The sequence below is a fragment of the Rhagoletis zephyria genome, unplaced genomic scaffold (genome assembly GCF_001687245.7).
Source record: "Rhagoletis zephyria isolate East Lansing unplaced genomic scaffold, Rhagoletis_zephyria_1.1 Rzeph_scaffold_00008, whole genome shotgun sequence".
NCBI classification, from domain to species: domain Eukaryota; kingdom Metazoa; phylum Arthropoda; class Insecta; order Diptera; family Tephritidae; genus Rhagoletis; species Rhagoletis zephyria.
Window position 1 is genome coordinate 888,918 of NW_016157092.1, and position 17,118 is coordinate 906,035.

The 17,118-nt window shown below is 34.5% G+C and overlaps 1 protein-coding gene across 1 annotated transcript in view; it reads left to right on the top strand.

Moving 5' to 3' along the window:
• Window positions 1–17,118, top strand: part of heph (polypyrimidine tract-binding protein 1 heph) — a 422,821-nt gene that overhangs the window by 312,871 nt on the left and 92,832 nt on the right. The window contains exon 8 of the mRNA XM_017609147.1: window positions 16,271–16,558. Coding sequence (XP_017464636.1) covers window positions 16,271–16,558 — 288 coding nt within the window. The remainder of the gene's footprint in view (window positions 1–16,270; window positions 16,559–17,118) is intronic.

The following is a 17,118-nucleotide window of genomic DNA, read 5'->3' on the forward strand; positions in this document are numbered from 1 at the left end:
GAAGGATTCTCATTAAAAGTAGTAAATCAGGGGTTTTACACACTTCTAGTAAACAATTTTTTGAAGCATTTTACAGGTATATGTTGTAAGGACTAGTAGTTGCAAAAATATTTAAATCGTTTTGACGTATTTTCCGAATGTGCCTATATAAAAATTATTTTTACTCTTCATCCCTTGAAAGGGTCTGATGTGTGAGTTACCTGTTAGTTAATAGAAACCAAACAATAATTTTTTGTGACATGCTTTTATTAGTTGTAAAAAAAATAAAAGTTAAATTTACGGCTACATTTTTTGTGGCGTTATTTCTTTCCACCTGAGAATACACGTTAATGAACCAAATCGGACCCTAAATACGCGCTTTTCAAATATCTCGATCCCTGCGCCACCTAACGGATTACTTTATCGGGTTCTAGGCTAAGTTTTAAGTTTCAAGTCTCTAGCGCATCGGGAAGTTGGCTTAAAATTGATTGCAAGATTTGACAGGTGAAAGTAGGTAAAAGCTTGTAAAAATAATATGTTTAGCTAATCAAAACCAGCAGCTAAAATGTATACCAGGAAATGGGTTTTAATAAATAAAAATAATAATAAGTTCGGCGCTGACCGGGAAGCTTTTTAAAAGTTTAAGCAAAAAATAAATAAATAAAAGAGAAAGTAATTAAGGGCAAAATAAACTTGGCTTAGAACCGATCTAAATAATACAACATAATATAAATATTTGCCTATGAAAGTTTAGTTGATTTGAAGTTGCTAAAAAATCCTGTTGACTTTTGGTAATTTTTTATGTTTGTACATATGTTTGAATGTGCATAAATACCTCTCCAATAAAAAATCTCTGTTTGAAATTGGAATCTCCTCTAAGAATCTTTTCCTGGATCAAATATTTCTGGAGCCAGTTGAGGATAAATGAAGTTCGTTGTTGATTGAATATGAGCTTTTAAAACCGCAAATTGTTAAAGCTTAAAGCGTGCAGGGCCAAATTGTTGCATTTTCGAATCATATGTACGTCCGCAGTCGTTAAGTGCTCATCGAATAGTTCGATTACGTTAATTAGCTTCACCATCGGTGTGCCTTTCTTAGCGCAGATTACACACTTTTACAAATCGGACTGTTTTAACTTTTTCCAGCGGTTGCAACTATAAAAGCACCACTCTTTGACCAAAGTAAGGAACCAAACTTGATTTGCAGATTTAAGGGCTGGTGTAACCGCATTGAACATTGCAGGGTGGTATCTTGTAAGGCAAGAATTTGGGCTGTTAGGATAGCCGATCGGGACCCATTTATCTGGGCTAGCTTCAGTGGCTGGGGAGGTTCTTGGCTATCCTATTTGCTCTTTACACTGCAGCACTATTTTATTATAGAGTCCCGAATTTATAACAAAAAAAAAACTTTAAGTTGGAAAGAGAATAATAAGTGAACAAAAAGAATTAAATAGTAAAAACGGATAGGGACCGGTATTATAATTAATTAAACACTCTTCAGAACTCTCATTGTGGGCTCTCTCAACTTTGCCGGATATGTAGCAAATCAAAGATGAAGTCAATCTGCTAGCTCACTACCCACCCATCCATGGTTTTCGTTGGCTGCCATTTGTTGAAAACCCCATATCCGGTTACGTTACCAACATATTAGTTTCCCCTACCGCGAGGAAACGGAAAAAATAGTTTCAGCCAATCANACTAATCTATCGAATTGATAGCAGGAAAAATTTAAGTAAACTACTTACAGTTATGTTGCAAGATTTTAATGGTGGATTTTAGACACCCTCGAAGTGATCCTACTTGGTCTGCAGTTGAAATGGAAAGGAAGTAACTACTTTCCGTAAAGCAGTCTTGAACTCTCGGCTTCGGCAAATATACAGTAAAAATGTCATGGTTGGTACTACTGTTTTGACCGAAAAAGTACTTTTTCTACCCATTGTAGAATGGATATATACAAATATCGCATGCGAGAAATTTTTACATGTAGGGTTGCTTCGAGAACAGGAAATTGTATTTGATTTGTTCGAATGAAATAATGATAGTATATTTTGACAGACATTTGTTTGGAAAATGTAAAGAATAAAACTTTGGATTTCTTAATTCGAAGCTAGTTGTAGTGGTGGACATTACACTGGATTAAATTTTCTGAATTTGTGGAGAATTAACAATCTGAAAACGTTAAAGTATTTTCCGTGTTTTTCGTTTTGTGAGTTGTAGATTTCATTCAACACATGGTCATTAAATTATCTACATATGCATGCATTATTTATAATGTAACGGAGGACACTTATGGTTCCAATGCATTTGTTCCATAATGGGACAGCTATTTTCTGAGATGTCCGCAAATAGCAGTTGTCGATAGCTCGTATTCCGGGTAACAGTTTTTTTAATTCGTAGAATCCGTTTCAGCTTCATTGAATTCGGTCCAAACTCTAGAAAATTTTAAGGTTTCGGTTTGGCTTACGCTTTCTGTCTAACAAATGAGTCTCCTTCGGTCTATAAACTTTTTACGTGCAACAGCAATAGCCAAGACAAGTTTCACATTCTCCCACACTCCTGGGTGCTTGTCAAGTTAACTTGTTGCGGTTGCAAGTTTCCTCGGTCGGAAAAAAATCCATAAGCACCTTTAAGCATGCATGAGTGTCACCGGCAACTCGTCGCGAAGACGTGAAAGCTTATAAACAGCGGTAAACTCTGCAGTTGCACGCACACCCGCTTGCAAATAAGGACATACATATTTCTCAATGTCGTAGGAAGAAAACAATAATATTTATGAAGCTTAAAATGCAAGCAACTGCTTCTTTTATGCGCTTTATACAGTTTTTCAATAGTTCTTAACTTTACTCAGGTTTTGTTTTTTATTCTCACTGTTTCTGTTTCGGGTGACAAAAACCGCTTACAAGCCAGGAAAGTGTAGTCAATGCGGGCGTAGGAGGAAAGTAGTAAATAAAACGAAAACTTAGTCGGTTCTTTCCGCTGTCTGTCATGCTGCTGGTTTTTTTTTTGTGTGCGGATTAAAGTTTAAAACAAAAAAATGTGCGCTTCGGCTTATGGTTGAGTTTATGAAGAAAGCCAAATTTGTTTTTCGCCGCCTGCTTTTTGTTGCTGACTTCATTCAACCGCTTTTTTGCTGATACTGTTGCTGCTCATTTAACGCTTTTTGCATAAATAACAGCAACTACGTTTTTCAGCGCCATCAATTTTCAAACGCTCCACTTTGCTTTCTGTGATGCTGCTTTTTTGTATTTCCGGAAAAGTGCCGTGGATTATCCTTCAATTTTGTTTCCCCTCAGTTTATTTTTTGCCACCCTTACACTTTCATATTTTATGCTGTTTTGTGGTTGCCATTGTGGTTTCGAAATTGTGGCTGAATGGACTAGGGACCACGCGAATCCACCTCCGACCTGCTTCTTCGCACTTCTCAGTTTTCCGACTCAGTTGCACTGTTTGTAATAAAAATGAAAAACTTTGTAAATTTTGCGCAAACTTTTGTTAAAAGCTTTTATCTGTGCTCATTTTTGCTGTCATCGTTGTTGTTGGATTCGAAACCATTTTTGTTTTATGAACACGTTTACCTTAAGTTTTTGTTATTCTGTTTGTTTGTAATTTTTTTACTACTCCCTCGTCTCTTCTCAGCTTCCATTCGCTACAAATTGACACCGGTTATGACTTTATTATGATTTTTATTTCCTTTAACAATGTCAACCATTTGGGGTGAGACCAGGGTTGCCACTTTGGTAAATTATTACCAAAATTGGTAGAACAAAATTGGGTTGGTAAAAAGGTAAATTTTTTCTCATTTGGGTAGATTTTTGTTTAAGTATTTTGTATGAAAAATACACAATGAACAAATACAATTTTAGTTCCCACTTCATTTTTCGTAGTTATCTTTATATTATAAATGTCTTTCCAAAATTGTAGTCTACTTTATTGTATTAATTTTCGAACGCTTACGATAAAAGGGGAACATCTCGTGCTCCGTTCAAAGCTCGTATTACTGGAATCCTGAGGAGCTTTTGATTGCTTCAACATTTTAAATGATTATTTGAATAAAAAGAAAAAATAGACAGGTATGTAATTACACGCTATGATTGTTCGCTATAAAACAGCATACCCAAAATTGTTCTAAAAATTCAGAGCAAAATGTTCGAAATTTTGACGAAATGTTTTTGAATTTGTCTTAATGTTAGAAATAGCTTGAATCCTTGATTTTTACAGGTTTGATGAAAGCGTTGAAAGCGGAAAACATTGTGAATATTAAAAAAAATACATAGCGGTTTTATTAGTCACTGTATTTGTCTACAACAACTCTAGTTGAATTTTTTTTAAATTATGAAGTTTCGTTGTTGCTTTTAGTTTCATCACTTTCGCTTTTGGTTGAAGAAAACCGAGAACATGACTTTAATATGATCTCAAATACCATATCATTAGTCAAATACAAAGTTCCTTAATAAACAATTTTAAAATAGGTAACTAAATAAAGTTATTGGTAGATACTTTCCAGATTTGAAAGATTTTTTCAAGTGGATGGTAAGTATTTTTTTTTTTCATCAGTGGCAACCCTGGGTGAGACCTATGCGCGCTCAGTTCGGCTCTAGCTCGTACATTTCCTTCTTCGACGAGCCTCTCTTAGGAAATGCGAACTCTTCAGAAAAAACAACAAGAAAATAAAACAAATAAAAACCAAGTGAAATACAAATATACAAGTGCATAAAGGTAGTTGGTACAGTTGCTAATCTCAAACGTCCGCAGCTGCTACATTCAATACACGTGTACCGCAGTTTGAATATTTAAGGGTCGTTTTCTCAAGTAACCTTTATTTTTAAAGTAGATCTGGATTTTTTAGTTCACTTTAAAGATTAGTTCACTGCATTAGAATATATACATAGTTATGTCTAAAATAAAACATTTCTATTATCGGTTTTTGACGTGTGTATCTTTCTTGGTTGCAAACCAATTTAAAACCGATAATAAAATGCTTTACTTTAGAAACAATCATAAATTTTAATACAACCTTTAATATAAATGTAGCTTAAAAATTAAAGGTTACATGAGGAAACGGCCCCAAGTACTTTAGTTTAATAAGTGCTGTGACACTTAGTTTTTGAAAATTTGTAGACGCTCGCAATTCTCGGAAGTTCACATCTCTAGAGAAATAAGAATATCGAGAGATAGTCCTGCAACTACGGCGCTTACCTTTTTGCATCAATTTGTTTCGATGGCAGTGGTTTTTGTTATACAAATGTCATGTCACGTCAGCTCGATAATGGCCATATTCTGGTCTGGGGTATCACTCATGAAATAATTAAAGAAAGGTGTTTGACATCAAAAAAGTCCAACTTGCAAACAAATTCCCAATTTATGTTTGTGTATTTGATAAGTACATGAAACTATTATTTGATTGGTAGTTGATTTCATGGCCAAACCAATTTCAAACTATATACTATTACCAATCTACCAAAAATAAAAATATACATAAGTTTTGTGTAGGGTCACCTACTAAACCGACAACTGCACTTGAATTTCGAAACTGTTGTCCGCCGGTATTCAAACTGTTTGTAAATGCAGAGTTGCGACACATTGCAACCTTATACATTGCATATTTTAAATTTTCAATTTAGCAATGAACATTTTTTCTGAATTTTCCATTTTTAAAACACCAATGGTAACCAAAAATAAACGTAGCATCAACTTTGTTTCTGATGCGCTGATTGCTCCAGCGATGCGTTTCGATAACTTTTCGAATGCGTTTTGGAAAAGTATACATTGTCAAAATTTTGTAGTTCGGCGTTATGGGACACTATACGTTGTACGTATGCAAAACAATAGACGTTTTGGAAGTCAGCCATACTCAAAGCCTCTGGGTATCTCTTGTCTTGATGCCTGTTAAACAATTTAGGGCCTTCTGGGATTTTCAGTATTTCTATTTCGGCGGAGTCCAATAAAGAATGCCAGTCGTTTTTCTTCTACAAATGAGAGTTACTTTTTCGTGCGGCTTCCGAAATAGTCAGAAGTCGTTTCCATGTACATATTTATAATATATCCAGTACTATTTTCCGCACTAAATCTTTCCATTTCGGACAAGTTCCAACTCGAAAGGGAATGCAACTGAAGCCAAATCTTTTCGGGTGCCGCGTTGAATACGTTTAGGGCTAGAACGTTTGTGCCTTTCGTACGATATGACCAGCCAGCCGAGCCCGTTATTCTAAATTTCTGGACTATGTAATTGTAAAGCTCATATAAGTAGCTCACCCTTTCACCGTTTGCGTTATTCGCCATCTGTAGCGGGCAAATACCCGTGACCTCTACCTTTTCATAGAATCTTTCTGTCGAATACTCCAATGTCCGTCGCATGTTGCCATTGTCCACGCCTCAGCGAAGTATACCAGCACGGTTGGCGGGAATATTTCTCCGTAAGATTTCGGGGCTGAAATTATTAACAGTGTTAATGCCCGTTCCCAAATAACTTTTTTTTTTGGGGAAATTACAACTCTAAACTGACATGAGTGCCGAGATGCCACTTCGCTTACTGATTGCTTGATGGCAGAAGATAAGCAATTCATATTGTCCTCGTTTACCACTAAACCCATTTGCTTTGGTTCCATATCTAACCTGGCCTTGCGTTTTTTGATACAGATGATGTCGATGTCGTCGGCACACACCAGTATCTGAGCGGTTCAATTCTGCAATTGCGAATTTTCTTTCATACAATCGCCATTCGAAGTCGGCGTAAAACTGTAGGTCCCTCCCCCTTGTGTGACAACATCAAGGCGCACGCCACAAATCGGAGGAAAAGCTCGGCGCCAATCTATTATTACTATTAGCTGTGCACTAGGGAAACATTACACAAACAATTATCAAAGGTGCAATAACGTCATAGTGGCTTTATTTCATTTTCACTGTGAGAAATAAGACCATACGCAAAAATTTGACTTTATGTCTCAATTTGAAGTGACACAAAGCCATATGGCGTTATTTTGTATGGCCTTATAATATTACACCATATTTCAGAACGAGTGATGAGCTTTGCGTTATCGCTCCTTAGATATTATGGATGTGAAAGAAAAACGTAAGCTTTACATATTTACAATAAAAATATTGCAAAAATTGGGAATCGTGTAGCTACATCAACTGATAGCAACTGAAGGTAGATAAGCGTATCGATCCTGCAGATAAACGCATATAAATATCCATGTACAAAATATTTACTTATATTCACCAATTAAAAGTTGTACTTAAATTTGCTAAAACCGTTTGCGTTTCCGTTTGTTGAGCTTCCCCTTAAATATCAAATAACGTAGAAATATATTTTTCCTTTTTAAATCTTTTCGCTCTCTTCAATATTTATCCTATTTAATATCCTAGTTTTCCATCCGTAATACACCTCCTCAGTTGTTGCCGACATCGTTTCCTCTTTCCAATTACACTCTATGGCAAAACCGCGCTCAATCATCTAATAATCATAATCATTTAAAGAGGTCTACAGCACACTGCACACTCGAAGAATCCAGCACTCATTCATCCACATTTTTTTTTAATTTTTTTAGCGTTAAAGCAACAACTACAGTAACAAAAACAAATCGTAAACTTTTGAATGGCAGATTTTATTTAAGTAAGATCGGAAAAAGGAAGGATGTATAAGAAGAAATTGAATGGTTTAGCGGTAAGTTGGCACACTGGCGCTAGCTGCCAAGTAAGCTAACATATCAATTTCCTATAGAATATTGCGTGTGTGTATGCGTAAGCCTGCGTGTGAATTTTTTGTATCATGTCTGTCGTTTTGGCTTGCCCTCCGCCATGAATTCCATTTGGTTTTGACTTCGATTGCCTGTCAAGTGTCTGGAGGTCTCATGCACACACCCGCAAATACATTTATGCATACATGAACATACATACATATGTACCCTACAGGAAGAGCTACTAGTTGTGAACTAGAATACTCTTTTCAGTTCGATCAGTTCGTCTTGCATCTTTTTTCCATACTAACGACTAGTATTTTTAACATGACGATTTCCTACGAAATATTAATTGTCCGACTACGTATCAACACCTACCAGTAGAAATACTAGTATAGTCGACCAATTCATTTCCCATAGAAGGAATAAGTATGCAATATTGCAGTGGACGACAGAGAAAAGCCCTGGCGTACTATAAGACAGATACGTGGTTCGAATTATCGGGCAGCGGAAATGTTTTTTATATATCGTTTTTTTTTTTTATTTATGCTGTCATTGGTAATTTAAAATTTTACGGTTTTAAAAATAGTGTGGTTGTTCACTCTTGGCTGGTTATCAGGTTATCTGGTTAGAAATAATTTTTGTCGTATTTAAGTTTATTCCAATAAAGAATAAATTTAAAAACTTGTAATTTATATTTAATTCTACATACCTGCGATCTCAGAGCCAGAAGCGGTAGTGAGGAAAGCAATTAACTTCGTTTTATAAGTTGTTTTCAGTTGTCGAACTGGTAGGACTGGTATTTTTACTGAGCGGTTGCGCTTTTCACTGCAGGGCACATACGTATACATATCGTCGTTGAAAGTACCAAACCGCGTATCAACAAAATGCAAAATTGCGTATCAAAATAATGCAAAACCGCGTATGTGAGCTTGCATAAATTATTTTCTAGAGAGTAAAAACATTTAATTTCAAATGGTTCCCTTTTTTATAAAGCAATCGCATTTCTGGNAAAAAAAAAATAAAAAGATTCAACGCCAGTTTTCCTAAATTTCGCTATTTATATGAAAAAACCCCAAAAAAGCTGTCGGAAAAAAAATTAAAAATCAATGCGATTTTTCAGCCACTCAAAACTTGCACTTATTTTACTAGAATTTTATAAGCTTGTTAACTGCATACCCAATTTTGGTTAGAAAGGTGGAAATTTAGATAAAAATTTGTGAAATATATAAGGTTTGAAAGTGTGATTTATATCGTGTTTGTTAAAGCATGAACCATGTTTTTATAAAAAAATATCAAAAAAAATATTAGCTTGAAAAATCTTTCGACCGCCACTGTATGCATGTTTGTTAGAGGCAAATCTTGCAATCAATTTTTGACCAACTTCCCGATGACTTAGAGACTTGAAACTTCACTGTTGGCTCAGAACCTGATGACAGTGCAATACGAAAGGTGAGCTTAAACGATAGGTAGGTGTCGCAGGAGTCGGGATATTGTAANTAAGTCTATTCATGATGAAATGTCAAAGCATACTGAGCATCTTTCTCTTTGACACCATGTCTGAAATCCCACGTGATCTGTCAAATACTAATGCATGAAAATCCTAACCTCAAAAAAATCACCCGTTATTTCAGGACGAATGGATAAGAATTGAGACAAGAGCTTGTGTGAGCAAATCTGATTTTTGGCAACAAATGTCAGTTACGCGGTTATGCCCTGTATGCAGCTCTCAAGAAAACGGCCAAGATAAAATTACCATTGTGTGTGTGTGTCGAAGGAATTTTGACATTTTTGATACTTCACAGCCTGTTGCCTCACTCTTTCCTAAAGAAATAATGGAACGGGCATATATTTCTGTTGCAAACCTGGGTTGCCTTGTGCTCTTTTTTCACAAAAAACTTTAGAAAACCGTAGTAGAAAGCTTAGCAAATTCCTGAAGAACTGCGTACTGCCTTAAGGAAATTTGACTCAAGAAAATTTCTTATCCATTTCTTGTACGTCATTTTATATGGAGTTTTTGCTTTTCTTGAGAGCTGCATACAGGCCTTTATGCAGAACGACGATATATATGTATAATATACATTGTAAATACACTGCAGTGTGTTAACTTGTTGGCGCGTGTATACCTGTGTTCATACATATGTGGTACTCTTGCAATTCTAATCAATTTTTATTATATTTGCTATATTATTGGTAGTAACAGCATCATCATTGTCATTGCTGTTGTTGTCGTCTTCGGTGAAGTGTCCTTTAGTTCGTACGTCGCACGCCCTTTCTCCACGTTAACTTAGCCCTGGTCTGGTTCCTTTTTCCATTTGCTCTCGATTTCATTTTTTTTTTTTTTTGTGCACTGCCAGCTAGTGCCTCGTCTGTAGTAGCGAATTTTGCGGCCGACAAGTACCTTCATGCACACGCATTGTACATAGTACCTACCCAGCAGGAAAAGTTACGAGTTGTCAACTAGAATACTACCAGTTAGCGTTTCAGCGTTTTATATTTTTCCAATGTTAGCGACTCATATTTTTAACATAGCGATGTCCTACGAGATGTTAATTGTCTGGCTATACATTACCACCTACCAGTAGAAAAGCTTGTAGCATCACTCCAATTTGCGGGATAATCTGGCAGCCCCCAGTGGCAATGCCCGACAGAGCAGAGCACTAGCGCACTATTCCTGCGGTCTGGGGTTCAAGTCGTAGGGTTGGGAAAATATTTCTTTTTACTGTACAAAGTCTTTAATTTTAGTTTTTATTGTAATATTAAATTTTATTTCTTCGAAAATAAAACCAAATTTTTTACAAGCTTTTACCTAACTTGCTCTGTATGTACAGTGGCGGTCAAAAATGGATGAATGGTGTTTCGTTTTTAATATTTACAATATTTTTCAAGGTAAAATTTTGATCTTTTTTATAAAAATATGGGTCATGCTTCAACAAAAACTATATAAATGACACTTTCAAACTTTATACAGAACCTAGAAAAATTTAAAAAATTTGTGTCTAAATTTCGAGATTTTTAACCAAAATTTTTAGAAATTTTTTTGGGTATGCAATTATTTATTTATCATTTATTTATTTATTAAATCAAATATGAACATGTATTTCTTATAGATCGTTTGAAAAAAAAAATAAAAAGATTCAACGCCAGTTTTCCTAAATTTCGCTATTTATATGAAAAAACCCCAAAAAAGCTGTCGGAAAAAAAATTAAAAATCAATGCGATTTTTCAGCCACTCAAAACTTGCACTTATTTTACTAGAATTTTATAAGCTTGTTAACTGCATACCCAATTTTGGTTAGAAAGGTGGAAATTTAGATAAAAATTTGTGAAATATATAAGGTTTGAAAGTGTGATTTATATCGTGTTTGTTAAAGCATGAACCATGTTTTTATAAAAAAATATCAAAAAAAATATTAGCTTGAAAAATCTTTCGACCGCCACTGTATGCATGTTTGTTAGAGGCAAATCTTGCAATCAATTTTTGACCAACTTCCCGATGACTTAGAGACTTGAAACTTCACTGTTGGCTCAGAACCTGATGACAGTGCAATACGAAAGGTGAGCTTAAACGATAGGTAGGTGTCGCAGGAGTCGGGATATTGTAAAAACCCGTGTTTATAGTCCGATTCGGTTCATATTTAGAACGTATATTAACTACATGAAAAGAAATAACTACACTAAGAACTATGCCGACAGGTGGCGGACGAGTCGATATATTTGGTAAACCAGTATTTATGATCCGATTTCGTTCATATTAAGAAAGCTTGCTTTAAAACTATTTGTTTTTACAATTAACTTATTTAGTTACTTACGTTTTTTCTCAAATAAAACTTGATTTTTGAATTCGTAATTTCTATTTAAATTGAATTAATTATATTAATTTTCACCTTTTTTTACACCTCAGATGTAAGGAATCTGAGCATGCATAACACTTAAATGACATTTAATTACTGTATTCTTACAGTTTCGAGCGTTTTCATTGATCCCAGAAAATTGTATGTACCTCAAAAGGAAAGAACTCATTTTGTTACGTGTAATACCTATGGGAAAACTAAATGCTTGACGCGGGACCTCTTACAATTGTCGTAGAGAGGGGAGATTCATGGAGGATCATAACTGTACTAAATACTAAAATTTGAGAAATATGCCGGTTGCATTGCGGGATTTTTTTGTTTATTTGACTTGGTCTAATACACATACATATATAAATATGTACATGTGTGTACGTATTCATAAATCTATACTTACCCTGCTGGAAATGTATCTAACTATATACTAACTTTAAGTTGATTACGAAGGAGCTAAAAGTATATCTGTATATTTTATTTGAAGAAAACTAACTATGTTTCTATGGCGATGGCCGCGAAATAGTCAAGGGTGGTTTACCTCTGCATTAGATGTAGTCAAGGGTGGTCACTTCTGCATTTGATGTAACTTACTTGTAACTAACTAGTTTTGGACATAAAATATCAATAGAAAAAACAAAATATTTTTATTTATTTATTTTTTTAATTTTTTTTATTTACTTTATTTATTATATTACATTTCATATTTGTTTCCATATTCTGCTGTAGGTGGTCCCATATTCGAACTCCGCCAGACATAACTTCAAAATGATAATATGAAATTTCAATCTTCCTTTTATTTGTCCTCATTTCGAAAAAGTATTTGCGAAGTGCAGGATATTTAAATAGAAACGCGTTTAAAGAAAACAATCTCGAGCTTTACTCCTGCATTACTTGTCCACTTGTTTCAAGTTAGCTTTTTGTAGCTAACTGCAAGTTATATATTTTATAGAAATCCAACTACAAGTAGGTTATTTTTATCATCTATAGATTAATATTTAGAACTTACATTTGTCCTCGAATAGTTTATTTGTATGTATATATCCGCGCGTGTGCTGTGATTTTTAAATCAAAATTCAGCACGACGTGGAATAAATTCACTTCCGAATGTCATTAAATTGTTTTCCGATATCATCTTATTTCCTTTTCGTAAAAAGCACATACCATTACGAAATAAATTTACAAATACCTACATATGTACATATATATATACGTACATAAATGTGGCTTATACGAGTATATGTAAGTACGCATGTGTATACAGAGGTGGCTGGCATCTTCGTTTTGAAATATGTATTTACTTGATGTAAGATGATATACGGACGAAGAAGGTTTGTACATATTATTTGCGGCTTTTATATTTGGCTACCCAATTTCGTGTATTTTTCTTTTCTCTATTTTTTTGTTTAGTAACGATGTCTGTACTAAAATTGTGTGCGAAAAATATGAATTTATTGATTCTGATTGAGATTTATGAGTATCCTTTTTTGCATGATAATAGTAAATAGCTCTGTAGGAATCTCGTTTTATAAACCAAATATATTCATGCCAAAAATTTTACAAATTCCATAGATATAGTGAAGGGATTCTTATGAAAGCAATTATTCCCTTGCGAACCAACATTGGTTCAACAAATTAAAAATAAATGTTTAGAATATTTTTATCTTACTTAATATTTTTACACACACACTTGGTCTTAATGTATGAAAGTCATAAATTGTTGTCAGTGGAACTTTAACTACACAAGAATCTTTTCATACTGACTGAAATTAAATAATAACTCAACTTTATCCAGAGAATTTTTTAAAAGCAGTTTAACATATTACGCCTTTAAGACATTACGGCGTTACACCAGCTTGTTAATCCACTAATTATGAAAGAAATTGGAGCTTCATTTATAAATGGTATTTAGTTTTATCTTTTTTACTTCACCATTCGTCTTAGGTTTTGGATTTGAATTTTCCATACAAACCCAGGCCAGCTCTCAAGAAAAGCAAAAACTCGATATAAAATGACGTATAAGAAATGGTTAGGAAATTTTCTTGAGTCAAATTTCCATACGGTAGTACGCAGTTCTTAAGAAATTTGCTACGATTTCTACTACAGGTTGCTTAAGTTTTTTGTTAAAAAAGAGTACAAGGCAACCCATGTTTGGAACAGAAATATATGCCCGTTCCATTATTTCTTGAGGAAAGAGTGAGGCAACAGGCTGTAATGGCCGTGAAGTATCAGATGTCAAAATTCCTAGGACACACACAAGAAATAATGTCAATTTTTTATTTACCGTTTTCTTGAGAGCTACATACTGGCCCTAAAATTAAACAAAACTAATAATAACTCCCCATAATCGGGGTGACCCATTTCACCGTAGAAAAATTGCAAGTTTTGAAATGACACAAGAAAACGCCGTAGATTACGGATATGTATACCGTTTTTCTGGGTCAGCTCATTTTCCCAAGATATGTGCAATTGTTTGAAAAAAATTCAAATTTTAGCATGCAAAAATTCAAAGTAAAATTTTTTGGAAAAATTTGTTCTTTTGCAAAAAAATCAAGATACTAACGATGAAAATCGGTTGATAAATAAACAAGCTGTGATGGTCAAATGAAAATGTGCAACAATTTTTCGTATGAAATAGGGGCAGGAAATAATGTTGCTCATACGCCATGTCGCACACAGCCGTACTCGCACATATTTACATACTCGTACATGGCGTATGAGTAACATTTTCCATGGTAAATTTTGCATTTTTTGTCACTCGCAATGCAAACTTCAAATGAAGATATCTTGGAAAGGTTACCTATTCTAGAAAGATGGCATACAGATCCGTAATCTACGCTCCAAAATTAAGTTTACGTGTCTCGACGTTTTTTGTGTCATCCTAGCGCCCCTACAGTGTTATACAAAGAATATGAAATCTGAATTTTTTTTCTAAAAATCACATTTGCCATACATTTCATTTGGTCGTGGACAGAGGTGGAGGTGGGGGTACTAAATTTTCAATGTACCCTAATAGCTAGTGATTGTGATAGTCAAATTGTCTACTACTTCTATTGATGTTGGTGGTGAATTTCAAAATATCAGCATCACTTTACAATAGGGATAGTGACATATACAATTTTTACACTAATATTAACATTCGAATAGTGAAAGACTTTTTTTAGCCCAGGGGAACATTGCTAACCGTTACGGATCCTTGGTTCAACTTGAGGATGTTGTTGCAAGTGGTGTCTTGGTTGTAAGAAATATCAAAAAAAATTAGATTTTTTTTACAAGTTTTACAACTCGTTGCAACGCTGTCATGGTGAAAATATTCTGACAGCTTATATGCAGTGATAGTTAAAATTTTGCACTCTAAGGTGTATTGTTAATTTCTTTACTACCACTAAATTAGTCGTAGTGAAATAAAATAGCCCTATCACTTAAGTTTTTAGTGCTATACGCTGATGAAATTATTCGCTACATATCACTCATAAATCAGCTCAACCATCTTTTTTCTTAAATCAGCGTCGCAGGTTTGATAATTTTAAACAACCTTGTGTTACTTATTTATAAAATTTGGTACTTTTTTCAGTTTGGTAACTTTTTCGATTCGGTGTTACATGTTTTACATGTACATTAATATATGGTACATACGAGTAAATACAACAAAGTCGTATTTACACATGCAGATACATATCCTGCCTTATCCTAAGTTTCGGCCGAAAAAAACAAAATTCACCCGAAAATATAATATCCTCCCATAATGAACACATGAAAACCAAAAGTAAAAAGTAAACCGATTCGGGAAAATGAAACTCATGATAAGGCTGATCGTGTAAGAGCCCTGTAAGTAGAGTAGATCACCCCTTGACATAGCTCAATGCAGGCTTATTCTGATTCCATATTAGAAAGTGGCCCATAAAGTCTTCAAATGGAGGATATTTCATTTCAATTTAAAGTTAAGAGAAATTATGTGCGTTGCCCATTATAAATAAGCCGGTAGTTTCACTGGCCCAAAAGTTCTTCCAGCGCACACTGTGCAGCTTCATAGGGGCGATGCTTTAAATTCATTTTTCAAATGCTCGGTACGGGGAAAAAAATATGTGAGCAGATTCATCACAAAGTACCACAACTCGTGTATAAATATTGGTTCAAAGTTTTAAGCAAATTGCTTAATTGCGGTCAATTTAAAGCGAGTCCATGTAAGTTATTAAAATAGGTTTTATATTGTTTAAGGATAATATGTAAAGATCTGCACATGAAAAAAACCGGGCAATTTCGTATTGAATTTGGCAAAATTTTTTTGGTGATTTTGATAAAAAATAAAAGCGTACTGTATGATTTATGTAAATGCATTCGTATTGTTAAAAACATTCCTAACAAATAAGACTTCTTCAATTGGGGATAGCTGGATGATTTCTTTCAACTCAGCTGATGTAAGGATCAATTGTTTGTGTCTTCGATTGCATCTAAATTAGCAACGCTACATACATAAATGTGGCGTTAATCGCAGCCAAAGGTATATTGTTTTTATAGGTGCTCTGCTAGTAATTCAAATTTATATAATTAAATTTGAATGTTTTTAAATTGTAAAATAAGTATAATAGAGCAATTCACTTAAACGCGTAAACGCCTCGTAACCATATAAACCTCGTAAACTTACTTCATTTTCTGTAGAAAATCGGTTTATTTACGAGGTTTACGCAGTTACGAGGCATTTACGCGTATCCATGAATGAATTTTAAATTCTGAAATTAAATAATTTTTTTATTTTTCTGTTCTTTTATAGACTGCTGTCGTATCCAACGAGTATCGTATCCAGTCGCCAGCCTCCGGCTCGCCGCTCCCGCTATGCAACACCGCCACCACTACCAATGCTGACGGCACTATCGCAGTACTACAGAACAACTCGAATGCAGTCAATATTAATTCGACTGCAGGCGGACCCAACACTGTACTCCGCGTCATTGTCGAATCGTTGCTCTATCCGGTGTCGTTGGATATTTTACATCAAATTTTCCAACGTTTTGGCAAAGTGCTAAAAATTGTCACATTTACAAAAAATAATTCATTCCAGGTAAAATAAATAGATGAAAATATATGCGCAAATATGTACCATACATATGAACATGTACACATACATATGTACGATTACGTATGCATGATTAAATAAACACGGTTCATTTTATGTCGAATGACAAACAGCAACCACAGTGCGACAGCGCGCATAATTGATAAGAGTAGATATAAACACGCAAAGCACCATACACAGTGGCGGATTTAAATATTTGCCGCCCCTAGGCAATTCATAACTTGCCGCCCTTTTTTCACGAAAAAAAAATATATATATATATATCAAATATGATTGTTATTGTCAGTGCTTTATTACAATATAGTTCGTTAATAATGAAATACATAACGGAATTAACAAATTCGACATCAGCATGGATAAGGTATTCAACAAAAACCCTCTTTCAAACACTTCTTTTTCACAGTTCTTTACGTCTTGATTTTTCAGCTGCGAATTCGCGGATAATATCTTCACAATCGATAGATAGAAACAAATCTGACTCTATAGTCAGCAACGCAAGAGCATTCAGTTTGTTTTCGCTCAATGAAGATCTGAGATAGTTTTTC